At 43.9% G+C, this 22,503-nt stretch overlaps 1 protein-coding gene across 3 annotated transcripts in view; it reads left to right on the top strand.

Moving 5' to 3' along the window:
• The first annotated feature begins 1,224 nt into the window (after positions 1-1,224).
• The window catches only part of Nrp1 (neuropilin 1), a 150,206-nt gene continuing 128,927 nt past the window's right edge, over positions 1,225-22,503 (top strand). The window contains exons 1-3 of one of the 3 annotated variants that reach the window (XM_021219963.2): positions 1,225-1,524; positions 1,895-2,427; positions 6,007-6,181. In XM_021219963.2, the coding sequence (XP_021075622.1) occupies positions 2,355-2,427; positions 6,007-6,181 (248 nt within the window). In that variant the 5' untranslated portion in view covers positions 1,225-1,524; positions 1,895-2,354. Of the gene's footprint in view, positions 1,525-1,634; positions 1,653-1,831; positions 2,428-6,006; positions 6,182-22,503 lie in introns of those variants that run through there. The other 2 variants (XM_029532452.1, XM_021219966.2) reach the window with 2 other exon arrangements.

The raw sequence follows: 22,503 nt of genomic DNA on the forward strand, positions 1-22,503 counted from the left end.
CCGCCACTCTCACCGTTCCCCCCAGCTCTACCCTGGGCGCGGCTATCGCCTAGACCTTGCCTACAGAGGTCCAACGGACTCACGACTGCCCCTTCCGCTCGACTCAGGCGTTTGACTCCAGGCCTTCTGGCACGCCCAACCAACCCACCCGGACTTCCAAAGGGTCGGAGAACCAAAGAGGAAGCTAGTGGCGACTAACCGGGGCGCTCCGGGGCTGGCTCTCTGCACGCAGGGGTGACGCTGCGGTGGGGCAGGGAGGGAGAGGCTGCGTTGGAGGCGGGGCCCGGTAACCAGGGCCGGAAAGAAGGCTGGACTCTGGAGCCAGTGGGTCCTGCGCCGGAGCCCAGGCGGGAGATCCGCGCAACAGACAAGCTTCAATTCAGCCCCTATCCCAGACATCAAACGCAGAGTCCTGGCCTAGGGCACCAGTGTCCTGGGCGATCTTTCTCCCTGAATGACCCTAGTTTTTCAGTCAAAACCTTTGACCAGAGTCTCCTTGCCAGCATTCCCAAATCTTTGCCAGCCCTTGCACCAGGTAGGAGTCAGTCTCTATAAATGCCACTTCCCAGAAGGCTTATGACCTTTTCACCTTATCTACCAGCTCCTTCGGAGGTCATTGAGCCCGGCATACGTACTTGATCAGAGGCCTCAACCAGTTTAAGTCCCTGGGTGTCCTTGCTATTCATAAACCAAAGCCACCTGCTGCAGTTCTCGGAAAGCCCTGGAGGATGGAACCGGGCTACATGGGGGAGGGGAGGCACTGGGCAGATACCGGGGACGCACCTCTTATGTGGGTGGCGGGTGAGGCTGGAGGACCAGTAGACACAATTGCCTGTAATCTAAACCTGGCACTAGGAGACCCTTGCAAAGATCATCCTGTCACTCTCACGAGGGGTCCTTGCCAGTCTTGTCCTTCCCTCAGGGTGCACAGAAATGGGTCCCTCGACCCCTGATTCAGATTCTTGGAGTTCTACGTGGCCGGTCTGCGACTGTTGGCGGCTGCCCCCTAGCTGAAAGGCGCGCCACCATCCATCCTCGGGGCTCATGTAACCCCAAAGGAGAGGGCACCAAATCTCGGGGAACAATGCAGCCTGCAGCGTCAGGGGTGGGGATAGGGGACTAGGATACCCAGCCTCGCCTTTATGCACGGCGAGGAGGCCTTGTTCCGCTGCAGCCAGGGTCCGTGCTCCAAGAAGGTTTGCCTATGCTTTACGTGGCAGACAGGGTCACAGTTCTCTAAGCTCACCAGCGCGTCTCGCAGAAAAGCCAGGCGTTCTTCTTCTGGTCTAAGTCCTACTCGGAGCGTCCTGGAGCGCCCGACTGCTTCCCGCCCCAAACCTCAGGCTGACACCCAGGAAGTGGAAGCGGGGACTGACAGCGCGATCCACACTACCGGGGGCGCGGGTGCCTAGGGATTAGGAGTTCCGTGAAGTAGCAGCTAACCCCAAGCTCTCGGAACTCCTTGGCTCCGGGATCCTCGCCTACACGAGCAGCCTTGTTCTGGGGTGCAGAGATCTCGCCAAGGTAGACTAGCCGGCCACTGAGGCTGGTACCACTAGTACTGCCCCTTCTGACACACATATGTGACCTTGCGCTCTGGGCGCAGACAACCTGCTCCCCAGTGACCTTCTTCCCGAGGAGAGCACTGCAGGGTACCCGGAGGTGGGGTGGAGGGGGGAGCCCAGAGGACCGACCGGGAAAGCACCCGGAGAGAAACTTGTGTCTCCGAATCTCCAGCCAGGCAATCACTGGCAGAGCTGTGCGGGGAGGGGGCGGGAGGAAGCGAGGGAAGGGATCTGGGAGGGAGGGGGAGGTCGGAGAGAGAGGCGGGTGCCAGTGGAGAAAGTCCTCGCTCTCCCGCTCATCTTTTCATTGCTCTCTCTCCTTCCCGCAGACAACCCGAACCTCCTCTGGGCGCCAGCTCCTCGGCTCCAACCCGTCCAGAATCAAGCGGGATTTTTTTTTCCCTTCCCTCTAGAAATTGGCTTTGGTGTGTCGCCCGCCCTCTCCCCTCCTCCTCGCAACTCCTCCCCTCTTTTTTTCCTCCTTCTTCTTCTTCCTGAGACATGGCCCGGGCAGTGGCTCCTGGAAGAGGAACAAGTGTGGGAAAAGGGAGAGGAAATCGGAGCTAAATGACAGGATGCAGGCGACTTGAGACACAAAAAGAGACGCGCTTCTCGCGAATTCAGGCATTGCCTCGCTGCTAGCCTTCCCCGCCAAGACCGGCTGAGGATTTTATGGTTCTTAGGGGGACTTAAGAGCGTTTCGGATTGTTAAGATTGTCGTTTGCTGGGTTTTCGTCCGCGCAATCGTGTTCTCTCGCGGCTGCCTGGGGACTGGCTCGGCGAAGGAGGATGGAGAGGGGGCTGCTGTTGCTGTGCGCCACGCTCGCCCTTGCCCTCGCCCTGGCGGGCGCTTTCCGCAGCGGTAAGTGACAGCCGGAGACGGGAGCGACCAGAGTGCCCGGGGCTGCCGAGTCCCCTCGGGCGAGGGGGTTCCAGCCTCAGCCACGGGACGCGCGCACGGCTGCGGGGCGCAGGAAACTTGCCTGCGCAAGGAATGGAGAAGTCAGGGCATCTGGAGCAGGAGGACCACAAACCCTCGGTCCCCTGCTCCAGTTGGTTGCGGGCTTCTCCTGCCTCTGTTTCCAGACAGAGCTGCCTACCTTCCCAGATCAGCACACCAATTATCTTAATAATGTTTCCTCCCAGAGGCAATTAAATGAGACTCCCTTTCAAAAATCTGATGGCTGCTGAGAGTTAATGAACACTTCACTGGGAGGACTTCCTGGTTCTCCTCGAAACACTCCTGCTCGGTTTCCTCTGGTGGGCGACACCAAGAGATAGCGGTCAGTCTTGGCGCTGGAACTCTCCCGCTGCCTTTGTAAACCGTCTGTGATCAGTCTGAAGTATGAATGGAAGTCGCACTGTCAATAAAGGCTTTGGATCTATTCAGTGTGAGGTACCAGCGTATCTGAGAATCTGTAACCCTGTTGCAGCTCCCAGTTGGCTTTTAAAACCACTCACTATTAAATAAATAAAAGGCAGTCCTGGGTATAAACAGTGCCTTGGAACCTAAAGAGTGTGTTTAAAATGGGATCTGGTACAAATGTGTTCCACATCCCCTGAAAGGTGCTGAAGGCTAGGCAAGGGCTGATCGGAACAGTAGCTCTTCATCATTATTATTAACTAATAGCTAAATGTTTACTTTGTCTAGCTTAGATTTCAATCAAAGTAATTAGGAGAAAAGTGCATCTACCACTTATTGTAGTATATTGTTTTAATAAGAACTGAGCGGAGGGCTCTACCAGGAAGATTTTAAATCACTCCTTTATGATAGAAGTTAATCTCCTTAATGTGCTTTCCCCAGGTTTTGTGATTTCAACTATAGCTCTCTCCCAACAGGTACCAAGCAGTGTTCTTAAAAGATATGCAAAATTTTTGTGAACACGGCTGGAATTCAATTTATTAATGAATTTGAGTTGGCGGCATCTTCCTATATACTCTGGAAGGGAAGCCAAACACTGAAAAAATCATGAATGTGGAGTTCAATTTCTTAATGAACCTGAGTTGGTGGAGTGCTTCTATACTCTGGCAGGGAATGAAATATCTTTTTCCTCTAACGGAAAGAACTCAAATGTTTAGACCTCAAACGGTTATCCTTCATAATGCTTAAGGATGGAGTGGCCATTCTCAACTTTTCTAATGCTGCAACCCTTTCAATACAGTTCATGCTGTGGTGACCCCCAACCATAAAATTATTTTTTGTTGCTACTTCATAGCTGTAGTTTTGCTACTGTTATGAATCGTAATGTAAATATTTTTGGAGAAAGAGGTTTGCCAAAGGGGTCGAAACCCACAGATAGAGAATAACACTGGGTTAGAGCCATGTTGGGGTACCCAAAAGATGGTCATAATAGCCAATGTGAAGAGCATTAAGACTTGTGTGGTTCTGAACAACACACACACACACACACACACACACACACACACACACACTTTAATTTTCTTAGCAGAAATGTGGGGAATGCTGAGAATCTGGACTCCACTCAACTGAAACCTTATTGCTATGCTTGAGGTGTCCAGGGCCAGCACATGGCTCAGTAAGTCTCTAGTCCTCTTAAAACCATATCCACCTCCTCCCAGTAAGTGTCTACTAAATTAATTCATTAACCTTATTTAGGACTAATGGTCCACAGTCATTAGGAATCGCTCTCTCCTAATCAAGTGTTAGAGAGACTGAACAGAGTGTGGGAGTCCAGCAGTCCACACTATCTTATTACACTGTCACTTTCTCAGAAGTCACAGATTAAAGTACACTGGTGTGGTACCAACCCCACCTCACTGTCTTCTGAAGTGACTATCTGTCGACTGTTTTATTTCACTCTCCTAACAGATGCTATGGTGGCTACACAGAGCTGGAGTGACTTAATGAGCTGGGGGTGGGGGGTGGGGGGTGGGGGGAGTCACTATCCAAGATTTCTGCACAAAATAAAATAATGCCAGAGCCTCTGCAGAATCACACCACTGAGCTGGCTAACGTCATTAGCTGAGAGTCTGAGAGCTGGTTGCAACATCAGTTCTTCTTGAAGACCTAAAGCTTTTAAAAGCCAATGGGAAGAGAATCTGTAGGACCAACCTCCTCCAATCTAAGAAACAGCCAGAAACATCTAGCAATGGGAGAAAACAACATAATTTATATTGTCTTCTTTTTAATTTATGGGAAATGACTTCTGTAATGCATGTAGCTTTATGCATTTTTGATGTGCACTTCATCTTTCATTTCCATTTGACCTGGTTTTCCTGTAATAAAATTCCGTAGATTTATAAATTCATGCTGAGAGCAAAGAATGCCATTCTCTTTCCACAGGGAATCTATTAGATGTAATATTAAAATCTATATATACCATTACTGGATGCTTGTGATTGATAGGCTTATATATTTCAATGTTTCATACCTGTACTTCCTACATAGTTTATGCACCAAATTTTTATTGCCTAAAATTAAGCATCAATAAATGGGGTGGCATTTGCTGGCAGTGGCTTTCCTGTGTGAAACCCATAATAGAGAGTGACAGTAGCGATCTATGCTGAATTGTAAACCAGCCCAGAGTCTGGTTTATTTAGCTATTAGAGAGTCACTTCAGCATTTGAGTTTTTGTTGTGGTGGTGGGTTTGTTTTTCAGTAAAGGCTAAAAACTGGAGAACTTCTCTTTCCTGGGTTGTGAAGATGTAGCTCACCATCTGTGATACCCAGACCTCAGTGGCCGAGGCTTCCCCTAACATTTAGTAATTAGAATTAATGCCGTGTGGCTATTTATTTTTCTTTCTGCCCCATTGCTTTGATCTGGTCTCCAAGGCTGAACAACTTGGATAAGTAAAGCCGAGTTCTTTCTGCATCACCAGCTGCACTTTGTTCTCTGTTGATTTGAGTCTCAAAAGCAGAGATAACTCAAAATCACTTAGATTTACAGGCAGATAAAACAACAACAAAAGGAGGTTAGGCTTCAGGCCAATCAAAGTCCTGGAAGACAGTCCCCACTGGTCAATGACACTGACCAGGCTTATCATCAAAAAGCCACTTGCAAGGAGTGGCAAGACATCTTTTAGGCACCTTCTACTTAGAGCTGTTCCTTAATGTGATTACACTTCTTGGAAGATAATTAAGTCTAGCAGGAGCTCCCAGGGGGCTGTGTTAACATCAATTGAGGGGATTTAATGTTTTTAATGCTAGAAGACCTCTTTCTTTGGAAGGAACTTTGGGTGGGAGGGAAAAGCATCTCAGATCACCGTAGGCTTTCTGTGGATATGGTGCTCCTGCAGATTTAAGAGTGTTCCTTGGTGGTGTGGTATACTTCGTGTCTAGGGTCACACGGAGGGTTTATGGGGGACACTTTGGAGTTCTCTTAACTGCCAGAATGTTTGCTAATTGTCAATATATATGTAAAGCTAGAAGACTCAACTGGTTGCAGGGAAGAGATCTGCTAACATGTCGTTTTTGTTGCAGACAAATGTGGCGGGACCATAAAAATTGAAAACCCAGGTTATCTTACATCTCCCGGTTACCCTCATTCTTACCATCCAAGTGAGAAGTGTGAATGGCTAATCCAAGCTCCGGAGCCCTACCAGAGAATCATGATCAACTTCAACCCACATTTCGATCTGGAGGACAGAGACTGCAAGTAAGTGAGGGAGTTTGAACAGGGCGCCACAGCACCATCTAGTGGTCCTGAGCATCTGTGCTGAGAAAGTAAATGAGCGGGTCCGGATGAGCTCAATTGTCAGTGGTGTGGAAATGAAGTTACAAGTGGCTGAGTTCACCCAATATGTCAGGCTGTGTTTAAATGTTTGTCCTCCTTCTGTTGACACGTTTGGTTTGGGAAATCTTTTGTTAAGAAATGTGTGGTGTGTGGTTCTTTCTGGAAAGGGTTTTGAGAAAAGGCTTGTGTTTTCTTAAGTATTGTGGGTCACCAGTATACATGATCCGCAGATGGTGGAGTCGGGTGTTTTTAAAACAAATCTGAGGCTCATTTAATGATTTTAGAAGATTTCTCAAGGCTGGGGACTGTAGTTCTGTGGCAGGGGCTACTCCAGCACTCTGATCTGAAAGATTGTATCGAGTTTGACATGAAAAAAGCAAGTGGTCATAAAGTATATAAGGTGAACTAGAGGGTTTGTTATTGTCGCTATTTGTTTGTTTGGTTGATTTGTTTGATAATTTGTTTGTGACAGGGAGGGTCTCACTATGTAGCCCCAGATGTCCTGGAACTCATTTTGTAGTTCCAGGTGGCTTTGAGCTTAGAGATCCACCTGTCTCTGCCTCCCAAGTACAGACATTTGCTAGTGTGCTGAGCTTGAGCAAGAGTTTCAAATATTAGGTTAATTGTGGACATGTTTTTGAAAATGATTTTTTAAAATGCACAAATGCAATGAGAATTTAGGTGTGTATCGGGTTAGAGTCAATCTGCCTTACCTGTCTGTCTCTTTCAACTCGAAGTTACTAAATATTGGTCTATGAAGTTTCATCATCCCAGTAACATTTTACTGTAGAGACCATCTAAATGATGCCCACACACTTTAAACAGAAATCCTGGTTGTAGATGTGGTATTTCTGCATTGTATGTGGTGGACCACTGAAGACTTCATAGCTCAGTGCTCTCCACATCCAGGACCACCTCTTGGTGTCTTGCCCACACGATCCCACATGATCTCACTCTGAAGCATTCTAAGGAGTTCAGTCTCCAGTTTGAGCTTGAATAGTAATTTTTTTTGTTTGTTTGTTTGTTTTTTGTTTGTTTTTTTTTTTTGAGACAGGGTTTCTCTGTGTAGTCCTGGCTGTCCTAGAACTCACTTTGTAGACCAGGCTGGCCTCGAACTCAGAAGTCCGCCTGCCTCTGCCTCCCAAGTGCTGGGATTAAAGGCATGCGCCACCACTGCCTGGCTGAATAGTAATCTCGATGAAGACATGGGTCAATTCTTACTTTGAACTTAGCCGTGTTGGAGACATGTTCAATGATGAAAGATGCTCTGTTTCATACTTTTATTCTTTTGTAGAGAACAGAGTGATATGAAAACATTCCCACCTGTACAAAGGACTCAGAAATCTGTTGATTTTGTGGTGTGGCGACAACCAGATTTCCATAGTCAGGATATCAAGGTGTCTACTTTATTCAGCTTTATTCAGAGTCCAGTGAATTAACAGAAACCTATAGACAGACGATGCATCTGTGAATGATTGGCATACAGGACTGCTTTCTGATTCCAGTTTATTCAAGTCCCAGCATTGGGTTGACTTTTATTTTTTTTTTTTTTTTTTATTTTTTTTATTATTTTTGGAAGCTGAGGACTGAACCCAGTACTCTGCCCTGGGCTAAATACCCAACCCCCAAATTGACTATTAATCATTTGTAGAATTAATAGTGTTCCAGTGACTTCTAGAAAACAGGGCATTGTTTCGAATTTGTTGTTGTTTGGAAGTTCTGGGGGTCAAATCTAGGGCTAGGGTCATGCATGCTAGGTAAGGACTCCATCACTGAGCCACACCAGACTTATTAATATTCTTTGTAGTGATTATTATAGTGCTAATAGATAATAGTGTTAATAGATAATAGTGCTAATAACTTAGATACTGTGTTGTTGTATATATTTTTACATCTTGACAATCTGCTATAGGAGATATTTTCAAGAATCTCTGGCAACACATGATTCCCTTCAAAATAAAGTATTATTAGATTTCAATAAGCTCACATTTACCAATTTCTGACCAGGAAATTATGGCCAAGTTACTGTGTGACAGAATTAAGTCCTCTGAGCAGTCCTAGTCATCAGAGGTGGCATAGTAACAAACATTCAATGCCACTCTGAGGAGGAAGCAGATCCGGTCCTGATTTGTGATTTTGCTCATTTTCATGTCACGAATGTTCTACTGTGGACAGTTTCCAACTTCTTGTGTGACATCACCTCATGTACACTTGCAAAAAAAGGGGGGGGGAGGAGTGGGATGTGTATTCAGCAATGGTTCTGAGAGCTGGCACATGCTGAGCCCAGGACATCCTGCAGTAGAAGCTTGGAAGCAATGCTAATTGATAAACTCTTATGTGTAGATAGTGCTTCTATGCCTCCTCCCCCACACAATATGTACACTAATACATGCATACACAGGCTGCCTCAAGAAACTGATGGCGGAAAATGATGTATGGGAAACTTTACATGGTTATTTGTCATGATACAGGGTAGAATGTGACAGGAGAGGAGGACCACCTTTTTTGTTCATTTCCTTCTTTAAAAAAGACAGTCAGGGGCTGGCAAGATGGCTAAATTGAAAGCACTTGCTGCCAAGCTTGAGTGACTGCATTCAATCCCTGGGAGACAAATGGATGAAAGAGGAAACCTATTGCTACAAGTTGTCCTCAGGCTTCCCCACATTCACTGTGGGACAGGGGCAGGCACACATGCACACACTTTCACACACTCACACACACATACATTGCACACACAGCTTTAAGAAAAGATTGCTTCCATGAAGATTATGTGGTGGTGAGATTTGGGTAGGTTTGTTTATAAGTTTTGTTTGCTGTAGAATAAAATGATCTCTTAATCATCAGTTTGGGCTCCATGCCCTAGAAGAAGCCACCAGCATTTAAAAGTGGATTATTCACTTGGGTGAAGGCAGGGAGATTTTGCTCATGGGAAATGCCTTTGTGCCTCATTCTAAAGTGTAGCCACGTTACCTTTTTCACAGTGAAAAACTTAAAAATGTTACAGGGAAAGCACCTTAATCATGGCCTCCCCCATCTTTCCAGATCCTACATGGCTTCTGGTCATTGTTGCAATTAGTGCTGTTCATTGAGATGTACTCAGAGGCACAGCCTCATCTGCGGGTGCTCATAATTCTCTGAGAAGGTGGAACATGCAGAGATTCTTTAAGAAATAGCCTGTGTTGTTTTGTCTTCTGACTGTATGAGAACATTTATGAAACTGAGTCCAGTACATCACCCATCACTCTCCCTGGAAGAACTCCCTGGAAGCTCTGCAGACCATGGTGGTTCACACCAGCAACCCCAGCACCTGGGAGGCAGAGGCAAGAGAAATCAGGACTCCTAGTTCTCCCTCAGCTACACAGCAGGTTTGAGACAAGTTTAGGATGCATGAGATCCTGTCTCAAAAAACAAACCAGTTTTTCATGTTCCCCTTAGTTGAGATAGTTTACATTTCTCCTCTTTGGCTGTAGCATATGGCTAAAAACAGGAAAATGATGAGTGTGCTAATGCTATTGAGTTGCTAGTAGAATAACTGAAGGAGCCAATGTGAAATCATTGAGAAGCTACAATTTCTCCACCAAGACGTTTTCATCACAACTGTGACATTAACAATTTGGTTATTGTTAGAACATTTGGAAATATGAAAGTAAACGTATGTCAAACTAAATGTATTGATCCTGTAATGGGTTGATTCTCATATAAATACAACCTGTATTTTTTTTCTTGAAATTGCCACTATTTGTACAGTCAACTTTCACCATGAGAAAGCAAGTAAGAAATCAATGTCTTGTAACATTTGTTATGGAGAAATGTCTTTGAGACCCAAGGAAATATTTCTCTTTCCTAGGATAGAGGGCTGGACACGTACTTAGCCAAGTAGTTTGGCAGGGAAGAGAAATCTCTTGATATTTTCATTGTTTTGTTTGTAATTATGTAAAATCCATAATATGACTCTGACAGTACAGGATATAATCATGAGATTTTCATGTAAATGATGCTAAAGCCGAGCTAGTTCATAATTCAACTGTGAGCATACTTTACAAAGTAAGGGTTAGGGTCTCACAGTGGCTAGTTCTTGAATGTAGATGTGGTTGCTGAAATTTTGTTTTAACATGTAACAGTTCATGTTGATGCTGCCATTCACTGGGTTCATTACGTGAAAGCATTGAAACCAGGGTAATATGACCTCTTTCATTCTTTTATTGAACAAGGTGTAGTGTAAATCAATCGATGAACTGAACAGCAGGGCATCTGTCTTCAAGGATAACAAGGGGCTAGGGTTTCCAGCCGGATGTTCTTGCATTGCTATAGGAGTCAACACTAGAATGTTCTGAGAGGAGAAGGCGTTGAAGAGTTGGAAGAAGTGGTAATTTCTCCTTTTCACAGGAGCAAAATTCTGCATGTTTGGAAGGCATTAAAGCACCATTAAAAGTAGAGCAGCTGAGAATCTCTGAGAAAGAAATGTCTATTGTACATTGGAAACTGGTCAGAACTCATGGCTCCAAGGTTTCCCTCAGTGGTAAAGGCAGACATCTTGAGTCTCATAAAACTTTATTTCTGTATAATAAACAAGAATACCATTGACAGAGTAGTTAGGATTTATGAAACTTCTCTGGCTTCCCAGCAATGCGGGCTATCAGCATGATAATTTATAATGGTTTGTGACAAATACTGCCGAGCCGAGAGGTGTGTGGTTACATTCAGATCGGATGTCTTTATCTGGGGAGCAATAAAAATTTCACAGACATTGGGTTAAAAACATTAAGAAAGTGAATGTAAAGCTGCAGAAGGAAAAAAACCTACAAAGGTGGAGCTGGAAAAAGAGGCCCAATGGAGTGTTTATGGATGAGGCCCTGTTCTACTTTGGTTTCTTAACTCGTGAGGATTCTTTTCTCTCTCTTAACTTCTACTGCATCTTCTCACCATCACCAGTGATGGGCATGTTTCTGAATTCTGTGTAGCTAAAGGAACCTTTCATAGGAATCACAATGATTAACTAGAGATCATAGTCAAATCTGGGGGAGGGAGGATTGATAAACTAAGTCACACTCTGTTTCCTTATTGCTATCTTTAAATTTTCCTGCTTATAAACTAGGAGACACTACTGATCCAATTTACTTTTGAAGAATACAAGCTCATTTATTAAAACTTAATCTGCCGTTTGTTTTTAAAATCTGATTATCCCTGCAAATTAAATTTTGTAATTTCACAGTTATGTAATTTTGCATATTTAAATGACATAATTTTACAAAGTCATTTATTGGCTAAGTCCCATTTTTGTTTCCCTGACTAATATTTCCTGATTTCATTCCTTCTTCCTTTCTTTTTGTCAGTATGCATTTTTGTATCAAGTTTGATTTTTGACTGTTATATTAAAAGCTATATTTCCTGAGGAATTATTTCTGGATATGTGTTTGTATGTGTATGCTGTATTTATGTGGGTATGTGTGTGTGTGTTTGTGAAAGGGAGAGTATATCCAAGACAAGCCCTTCCATCTAGTCTTTACCTCTTTAGCGTCACTCAGACTAAAGCAAAAGCTTTTCTTTTATGCAGATACATACACAGAGATGTGGGCACACACAGAGTCATGCACACATAGACTTGCACGTGAATAGATATGGGCATGCACACAATTATAGACACAGACATGCATACACACATAGACATGCACTCAGACATGGGCATGCATACATACAGGCATCATGCACACACACACACAGACATGGCCTTGCACAGACATTGACATTCACACTTACACAAAGACACACTCTTTCCCTTCTGATATGGAGTCCTGTCCTGTTGAAAACTCAGCCCATTTTTCCCCCCAGTGGCTAATGTAGAAATATCTTATCTTTACTTAATATGTTAACAGGTACCTTATAACAAACACAAAGTCTCCCATCTGGATCTATTTTCTATGCAAAGGGAATTCAGAAAAGTCTTCCCGTGTTTGCCTTGAGGCTGGGAGAGGTACATGTGCACATGTATATATGTCCGTGCTGAAACAAAACATGATTGTTGGGTGACTTCCTCGATAACTCTCCACCTTATGGTTTAGAGGTAGGGTCTCTTTCAAGTTGAATCTGGAACCCACCAGTTTGACAAGAGTAGCTGCCCAGTGAATTCCAGGGACGCTCCTTTCTCATCTTCCCCTGCACTGGGTTTGTGGGCTCAGCTTTTCACATGACTGGTGGGATTTAAACTCTGTTCTCTGGTTTGTACAGTAAGCACTGTACCAGCTGAGTGGTCTCCCCAGCACCTCTTCCCTTGCTTTAATGGATCATCTTATAACTTCTGGTTTTTATCTTATGTGACTGTTCAGTGCTTTATGGGCAATGTGAAGGGGGTACTGTCAAGTTCTGTTAAAGTGAACAGCTCTTGAGAAAGTAGGAGTGAGTCATCTTGGCACTGTTGGCCAGTACCTGCAGCAGCTCTAGTAACACTCAGGAAAGTAACCTTCTACTTTCTTTTGAGTCTTTCCCCTATTAGCACTGATTTAATTTAAGCAGGGTGTTTAATAAAAGGATTTTCTTCATTTCCTTTAGTATAAGTACTCACACTTGATAGCGATGTTTTGAATGTGTCAAGGTAGGTTTGTGTTAGATGTTTGTGTGATCTAAAAGAAGCAGCCAGGGGTAGAAAGATGGCTCAGTGGATGAAGTGCTCACTGCACAGGCATGATGGCCCAAATCCAGTTGCCAGATTCTAGGTAAAAGCACCAACCATGGAGGCATACCCTTGCAATCCTAGCAGTGGGGAGACAGATTCCTGGAGCCCACTGTCCAGTCAATCTAGCCAAAAAATGGAGGCCTGTCTCAGAGGAAAAGGTAGAGAGAGACAGATAAAGATATCAGATAACCTCTTCTGACTTCTGTTTGGATTCATGGGTACACCCACCTAAATCAGTTGAATGAATGAATGAATGAATGAATGAAGAGAACAATTGAAAAGACTCAAAGTCAAAGCTCTGGGCTTTATATGTATGTGCACATGTGTACACACACATCCAAACCCAACTTCCATCAGAAGCTAAAGGACTAGTCTACTTGACATTATGTCACACTGAATCAACAAGTCTGTGATGCTCCCAACTAGAATTATTTTGGGAATACAGGAACCTGAGAAAGGACCAGGGCAGACATGTGCCTTCAGCTTTGTGTGCATTTTCAGTTCTGTCCTTCCCATCGTAACCTTTGGTAGATACACATATGTTGACATGCCTCAGCAACAGCACACATAAGGACATGTGCCCAAGGAGAGTAAAAGACAAACTTTACTAATTGCACTTGCCTGTTCATCAACACTGATAATTGGTGGGGGCAGTGGGGAGGGTTAGGGTTTGGATCAGGTTCCAAATGCCTCTTAATTGGGTGTTTGTCAGGAGTCCTGAATGTAACAGGCAGTGACTTAGCTGTTCTAGCTCCTCACAGGGATGGGCATCGAGCTAGTCTGTGTTCAGATGGCCTGTGTCTAGGATCTAGGTCAGTTAATGCTGCCATCTGGCTGAAATAATGCAGACAATTCACAGAGAGACCAGGAAGTAGTGTGTCTGCTCACGGCGACTACATTCTTCAAACAAACAGAGGCAAACAAACCACCAATCATCTCTTGGCTCCTGTCAACTCAGTTGCTTAAAAACATTCATGTCCACTAAAGAAACGTTGGCCTTATAACATGCTTCTTTCCATCTAGACTCGGAATGTATTTACTGAATCTCAATTTGCTCGGTGTGGATTTTATCCTCCTCTCCTTTAAATTCATACGTGTATTCATGTGCATGTGGGCTCCACTTGTTTCTGCCCATTCCATTCAGCTGTATCAGACTTTTTCGTATGGAGGTTGAGGATTCAAATTCGGGTCATCAAGCTTGTACTGTATGCACTTTCCCCTCTGAGCCAACTCCCTAGCTCTCTCCTTTACGTCACCATAGACTGCTGGTAAAGAGCAACTTGGCAGCTTCTGTCTTGACAGCTTCACCCTGAGTATGTATGCTTGGGCATGTGATCTCACGTCTTTATCTCACATGTTTTAAACACCAGAGACATGAAGTCAGAGAAGCGCAAATTAAATGCCCAAGTACTCACCTGTTATACCAAAAACCTAACTGTTGCTGTTTTAGCAGAAGGTACATTTGGGTCATGCCCTTTGTGCGAAAGACTTCTGAACTGTTGCCAGACATTTTCTTCCCTGAGCCATCTCCTGCAAATGCTTAAATATAAACCCAATAATTCAAAGATGGAGCTTTTTGAATAATTAAAGCACTTGTGAATCCTGCAGAGGGCTGATTGGTGATTTCCTACTCTGCCCAAAGTTGCTGTCATCTGGGAATGAAAGTCATGGTGGGGGTGTCTAAATTCTGGTGCCTTTGGTTGGTGGTTTCTGAACACAAAGCACATGTCGCTATAAGGTTTGTCCAAATCTGGTAGCCAGGCCAGGCATGGCATGAGCTTATACTGTTGGTGGTTAAATGGATGTTACAGGTACCAGCTGCATATTTAGTCCCAGACCCCAAGTAAAAAGGCCACATTTCCTTGTAAACACTATACGTTTACTTAATCTCAGGCAGATGTCATAAAAGTTCCTCATAGTCCCCATTCACCGTGTTCTATACTTTTATTTTCCACTGTGGCCCTGGAAGAGCTTAGGGGAGAACGGTTGCCACAGCATTTGCTTCCTATGACAGAGGGGTTTTCTGAGAAAAAACAGACCCTGAAAAGTATTTTGTCCTTATCTGGGATAGATACTTTGAACAAGCAGCCAGATCAGGACAGAGGTGTTTCCTATGGCTTTGGTGACAGGCGAGCCTGTCACGGGAGAGCTTCCAGTTCCCTCCTAATGTCTCATTCTACAAGATCTTAAGTTTCTGAAGGCCAGGCAGAGATGGTCAAAGCCATGATTCTTATGCAACATTGCAAGATCTCCTCTGACTCTCTCATAAGCAGAGATTGTGAACAGAACAGGTGCTCTAAGGGCCTAGCTACCACAGACACATGATGCAAACCAGAATTTAGGAGAAAAATCAACCTAAAACCTTCAAAAATATAAAGTTTCCCATTTTAAATGGAACAAAGAATGTACTTAATACAAAGATAAGACGGCCATACAGAGCTCCACTATATGGAATGTGCTCACATGGTCTTAATAAGGCAAGGTGATATTTGTTCTTAGATAAGTTGAGGAAGTAGACATTAATTTCCTAAATATGGTTATAGAAAAAGATATAATGATAGTTAGAGTGAGTAAAATTTTAGTTTCCAGAGATGATCATTCTTTAGAAAACATGATAGACCACAAAAATGACATATTCCAACTAACCGAACAGTCTGGGCACTCTTTCTATCTCACTATTGCTTTGCCCTCCTGGTCTGACACTCCTTTATTGAAGTGTCCCTTTCTACTATTTGGTTAGTGTTAGTATTCCCTCAGGTGGCTTTCTCCTAATTTCAAGTTCTTTGTCTATGTTTCTTGGCTGTGCTGAGCAATACACCTTGTATGTTGGTTCAGTCTCAAGGCATATTTTCTGTTTCCCTCCTTCGCTTTCTCGCCTCATGTCTGATGTATGTGCAGGTTCATTACTGAGAGCTGGGGATTCCTGATTGCCAGGGGACAGTGTTGGCAGTTCCCTGGGAGGAAAGGCTCTGGTGAGAATTGAGGCCAAGGGTTATAATTGCTCCTCAGCCATTCATTCCCATCTGCGAGACAGGAGACAGTTCATATGGGCTGGGTCCCAATTATATGTGAATGGTATGATTACAGCACGGTTAGCAATGCCACTTTGACAGTATCAGCTGGTGTACATGGGGAGATGAAGCAATGGACCAGGTTGCTTACTCTAAAGTCTGAGGACACCTCTTAGGCACAGCTTCCTTCATCTTTAAATTTTGTGTTGCACATATTTACATGCATGTGCATGTGGACACATGCTTGTCATGATGTGAGTGTGAAGGCCAGAGACAGCCTGTGAGTGTCAGTTCTCTCTTACCCCTGTGTGGGTTCTAAGGGTTAAATTCAGGTCATCAGGTTTTCCAGCAAGCACCTTTAGCTGTTGAGATATCTTGTCAGTCCTCCAGTCATTTGATTATCATATATTGGTTATAGACAATAATGGGTCTTTGTTCCATGCATTATCTTCCCAGATAGTCCCCTTCTAACTTCTAACTTCATGCGTGCAAGATTCAGTGAGCCCCACTGTGGCCTCTTTTCTTCTGGAAGTGTGCAGTCTTCCTTCCTCTGATATCTCAGGAACACAATGCTGATGGATACAAGACAAATGTTAAATAAAGCCTAGGTATGACTCGGGCAGGAAGTGCATCCGCAGGTTTTGTTCCTTAAAATAAGTTCAGACTGTAAACAATAACATCCGCATCCTTGGGAGGAGACACAAATATTTCCAAAGTCGTGCATACCTGCAGTGAGAAAGCCCCAAGAACTTTTCTCCGTGGTCTTGAAAAAGTGATTGGGCTCTGATCAGTCTCTAAACATCAGATGGGTGGAGTTTGGTAGCACGCCTCCTGGAAGATGGTATCTCAGTATCACACACTTGATAATAAAAGCATGTGTGTTTCTTGTCCTGTGTATTCCTGAGGGCTTGGAAATATGCTCAGCCCATTCAGAGAGTGAGCCAGCCAGTGCTTTAATCCCAAGGCTTTTTGGTAGGACAGACAAGCCATTTCAACCATTGTGACCAATAGTGGTCTCATGGGTTTTTATACCATATATTCACAGGGAAGGGCTACTTTGAAAATTAATATTTAAAACAGGAAACTCACACATTCATCCCTTCCTCTGTTAATACTCGCTTATGTCCTTTAGCATTGCCATCTCCTTCCTCCATTTCTAGCTTCATCAGATTCCTCAGTGGTGAAGGGAGAATCTTGGAAGACCATGTTCTCAGGGAGGCCCTGGAATGATAATAGATGGGGTGACTATTTCCAGTCCTTGTCCCCAGATCATCATTATGACCAGCAGTTGAGGACATGAATTATATCTGAAATGCCTGGAAAGGACTTCACTTCATTTCATTTGAAATGGCACAGGTGTGACCAGGAGCCCAACTGAAGGAATTTGCTTTCCTTTATTTTGTGGGAACCCCTGAATCAAAGGGATTCTGTAGGACTGTGTGTGTGCCAGCTGCAAGTCAGGGCTTCATTCTGGTCCCTCCTGACTCAGATGCTACCCTCCATGACTTTCCAGACTATTGGTCATTACATGGTCCTAATTTATTTTATGTGTCTGTGAGAGAGCTGTTCAAATGTGTGTGCAATAGTATGTGGAGTTAAAAGTCAACCTCCAAGGTCATTCTTCCAGGGTCATCATTTTGATTTTGGAGACAGGGTCCCTTATTGAACTGACTAGGCTGGGCTGGTTGGCCAGGGAGCCCAGGAACCCACCTCCTTCCACTTCCCAGGCACTAGAATTATGTCCAACTTCTTATGTGAATGGTGGGATCCAACTCAGGTCTTCATGCTTTCGAGGCAAGCGCTGTACTAACTGAGCCATCTTCTCATCTGATGGGCCTGATTTCTTTGTTCAACATCAATGCAATCATCTCTTCCTCTCATCTATATCACAGCGTCCACTTTTCTGTGTTGTAGCACCAGCTTGACTGGGGCTTCTCTGGGTGCTCTGAATCCTCTTTGAAGGACCTCTTTGATCTCAGCCACCTGGCCTAGTTAACTCCAGATCTTTCTAGTTTGTTGGAATCCACATTTTCCCCATTTTCTGGATGATGCCTGCCTAGAAGATTTCACTTCCATAAATAAAGAATCACACTTTACCCTGCCCATGCCATTTTCTCTTTTTGTTGTCCCTTCATCCCTGTTTCCCCAAATTTGAATCTCTGGGCTGTTCTGTGTTCTCTGCTTGTTCCCCAAGTCTTGCCAGTTGAAACGTCTCAGAGTCGTGCATCTTCAATCTCTCTCAACCTTTTTCTGTCACAATTGCATTCTATTCCTTCCTCCTGCCTCAGCCTCCCCAAAGCACTTTCCCCATTCTTACTCTGTTTAGAAACATCAGAGTTCTCTTTTGCCCCCTTGCCTGCCTGTGCCTTTCAGTCATCCTTGTGTATTGTTGGCTCATATCTGGGCTCACATCCAAACCACCTTTGCATAAATTTAACACAAATAACTGAGGGTTCCTGCTCCATCTGGCAGCTGTATGTGCTGGATGTGAGCGTCTCTGCTAGAGAAGGTGGCCTCGTTTGTGGCCCCAGCAAAATGGCCTAAATCCACTGGCTCACACCAACCAGCAAAATGGAACCCCTGTGTCCTGGGTAAAGAAATAACAGGAGCAGAATCTAAGTGAGCCCTAAGAATGGCTGTGCTGGAGTATTTCCTAAGGTGGAGAATGAGGCATTCACCTCAGCCTGGTTCACATCACACCCTTTCTTTTAAGACAGAATATCATTCATATATGTATTCATATATATCATATATATATATCATATATATAATGAATGAATATATGCATACCATGTATATCATATATGAATGAATATAACCCTAACCCTAACCCTATATATATATATATATATATATATATATATATATGATATATGTATATCCCTTTCTCGCCCACCTTCCATTCCCTCCGATCCCCTTCTTCTTCCCAAATAGTCCATCTTCTACTCTCATGTCACTCTGTGTGTGACTCAACGAGTTTCTTTAGGGCTAATTGCAGGAGCATAGGTGAGATACTATTTACAGTCACGTGGACAACTTGCCATCAGTACACTACTAAAGAAAATGCCACTCCCTCCTGAAGCAACCATAAATAACTACAGATCATCAGGGAAGGGGCAGGGCCTTACAAACCTCCTTCCTAAATTCTGTTTTTAAACTGGAACATAAACCCACAAAAATAGCACACGTTAAGGAGTCCCATGTACTGAGTTGATTTATGTCCATGTTGTGGTAAACATACCTGTCTCTGCAAACATTTTTCATTTCTTCATGATTAAAACTTTCCAAATCTGCAGTGACCCTACTGTGCGCTAACACACCGATGCTTGATAGGAAGCACTACTGCCTTTCTTCACCCTTCTGTCCACCTTCAAGTTCCTCTCCATAAACACATGTGACAGTTTTCTCACCCTAATTCACACCTGGCAGTTGCCTGCTTTAGACTTTTGCATGCAGACTTTACTGATTCTTAACCTGTGGGTGAGTGCACTGCTTCTGAGCAGAATTGTTTAGAACTGGTGGTGGGCTCACATGTTCTTCTGCCGGGGTACATGCCCTCCTCATTCTGCTGCTGGGGTACACGCCATCCGCAGACAGCAGAGATATCAGAGACATGCATCACAAGAGGGAGTGTGCAATGCAAGCCAAATCGGAGGTATAATTTAACATAATATGCAGTTGATAGCTCTGGTATTAACCTAAACTCCAATTTCATCACTACCACAAAAGTAGCTTTTACTTTATCTTTTCATTCAACAAAACATTAAAATTAGATTGTAAAGAGTAGAAATTACACTGGAAAAAAATACAAAAGAATGGCAACAGGGATTTTGTTAATGAATCCCACCTCACTCCTCGAGTCTCTGAGGCAGCGTCTATGTAATAAGCGTTGTATCTATTTGTAAAACAGACTCAAATTAAGGGGCTTATTCAGATGCCATTGTGAAAACAATTTTCCAAGATTGTGGTCTATCAACAGGAGATAAGATGGCACGTCGTTGTAGCCCGCTGAGGCCCATTATGAATATTCTATTTCAGAGGCAAAACACACTGTAAATACAATGTTCGGATTCATTTATTTCCACAATAGCATTTTTTGCAAAGGTGCAATTTCATAATTTGACTTAGCATTGATAGTGCATTCCGAAGCTCTTTCTAACCACCGGTTAATTCATGTATCCCCAGGAAATTGTTTATTTGTACTAGGCCCATTTTAAAAATAAAAACCACCAAACATGTAAAGATGAAATGTTTTGCTGAAGGCTGAACAAGGACAGGGGTGTGATTAAAACCTGCTGTCCTCCCAAGTGTGTCCTTAGCACATCTGCCTAGGCACATCTGAACAATTTAAACAAACATGCTTCCAAGCAAGACGGGAGGTTCCTGCTAACAGTTCAACAGCTGATGGGAAACTTGGTTGAGGAAACACAGCACAAGCCCTTGGAGATGCAGGATGCAGATGGAAACCGGCCCTGTTGATACTGCATTTTTCCTCTTTGTGGTCCTTCTGAGCCAGATTTTCATTCACTCAATGATCAACAGTGAACTGACATCAAAAGTTACCTAGCTTACTCCCAGTGTCAATTAGGGAAGACATGGTATTTATAAAGCCTGTATTTTCTCATATGTCACATCTTTCCCAAATCAGACCTTGAGAATGAGACTGTTTGTGTTTCTTCTCCATATTGTCTTCTGTGTGGTTTATACACGAACTATGAAACTATGCAAGCCCAAAATGGATAGTGAGCTGTTTAGCATTCATCAAGGCACACACTTGGGGAAAAAATAGGTATGGTTATAAATCCCAGACCTGAGAACTTGGAACCTGGATGTGGTTCAGGCATTCCCCTCACCCCCCTGCTAACATGTCTTTGGACACCAAGTTTCTTCCTCTGAAAATTTCATCTATAGCCTAGTAACTCATTCACTCACTCACTCAACAATTTATGAACTACCTAGAAAGCACCTGTTAGCTTTGTATTGAGAGAGCACACATCAAAACAGCCACTATTTTTGCCTTCGTGACATTGGTATCTAAAAAGACATGGTAAATTAAAATGGAGATCAGCCACTTCCAGATCCCTCTTCTGTGTATCTGCCATGCCATTCCAACTTGCTGGTCACCTTATCTCAGTCTTCAAGTGACAGAATAGGTAACCCTGGAACCTGTACATGTTCTAAACAGATGTCTATGGCAAGCATTTTCCTGAGGCACAGGTTTTGTGGAGGTTTGCACAGTCTCTGGTTGCTGGTGGTCTATAGCCACAAGAATCTCTCCTGTTTTCACCTTCAGTTCTCCTGTTGTCCAAGTACAGTCAGCTCCTGAATTCTACGCAAGGCCAGTGTCTGCCTGTTCCCCACCTCCTGCCTCTACTTACTGACTAGCTTTAACTACAGTTCCTCTCCTTTCTGCTAAAATCCTATCTCAGCGAACACCTTCATTCTCCATCCTGGGGTGTGCCCAGGCAGGCCTCATCCTTTAGTGAGGGACTGAACAAGTGGGCATGATTTCATGCGGGTTTATTTATAGTCTTGGATATCATTTTACTGACTGTTCAAGTGACTCAAATCATACAAAAAGAACAAAAAGAAACCTTAGGAACTCTCTTCTTCTCCCAACTCAAGCCAAGTCCAGTGATAATTATACAATAAATATTTATAACTCAATGGTGAGTGAAAAGCTTTATTTTTTCCCTTTTTGTTTTCATCTTCTCAAATGAAAGGACCCCTGCATTCCTGGGTGTGACAAGCAGTAATAGAAACAGAAAGAAAGGTTCATTCTGAAGAAGTGCAAGGGAGCTGGAACAAAGGCGGTTGGGGTTGGGGGAGATAGAGGCTGGGTGGCTGGCTACCACGTGGATTTCCCTGTCTTTGCATTCAGAATGATGGCATGTCTGACACATGAATGGTGAAAATGTAAGCGCAGGCCATGTTTTGGACATTTCATGATGCTTTTAAAGTTTTCAGGTGCTGGCTAGAGTCCTAGACACAAGCTAAGGCCATTTGGGAAGAGCAAATGTCAACTGTGAAAATGCCTCCACCAGATTGCCCTGTGAGCAAGCCTGTGGGGGCATTTTCTTGATGTCTGATGTGGGTCGACCCAGCTCACTGTGGGTGGTACCATCCTTGAGCTGGTGATCCTGGGGTGTATATGAAAGCAGGCTGAGCAAGCCATGGCTGGCAAACCAGAAAGCAGTGTTTCTCCAAGGTCACTGCTTCAAGTTCCACCTCCAGATTCCTGCCCCAAGTCCTTGCCCTGACTCTGTCAGTGATAAAATGTGATCTAAGACCTGAAAGCAGAAATAAACCCTTTTCTCCCCAAGTTGTTTTTAATTATGGTGTTTTATCACAGCAAATGAAGCTCCAACTCAATGTAAAACAAAACAAAACAAAACAAAACAAAAAAACTTGACCGTGGGAAATGGAACACACTGGCCAAAGAAATTCAGTATCATGTCATGACTCAAGTTGCAAAGATGAACATTTCTTAGCATGGAAAACAGAGAGGGTGGGGAGAGGGAGAGAGGGAGAGAGAGAGAGAGAGAGAGAGAGAGAGAGAGAGA

The sequence above is a fragment of the Mus pahari genome, chromosome 20 (assembly GCF_900095145.1).
Source record: "Mus pahari chromosome 20, PAHARI_EIJ_v1.1, whole genome shotgun sequence".
Taxonomy (NCBI): Eukaryota; Metazoa; Chordata; class Mammalia; order Rodentia; family Muridae; genus Mus; species Mus pahari.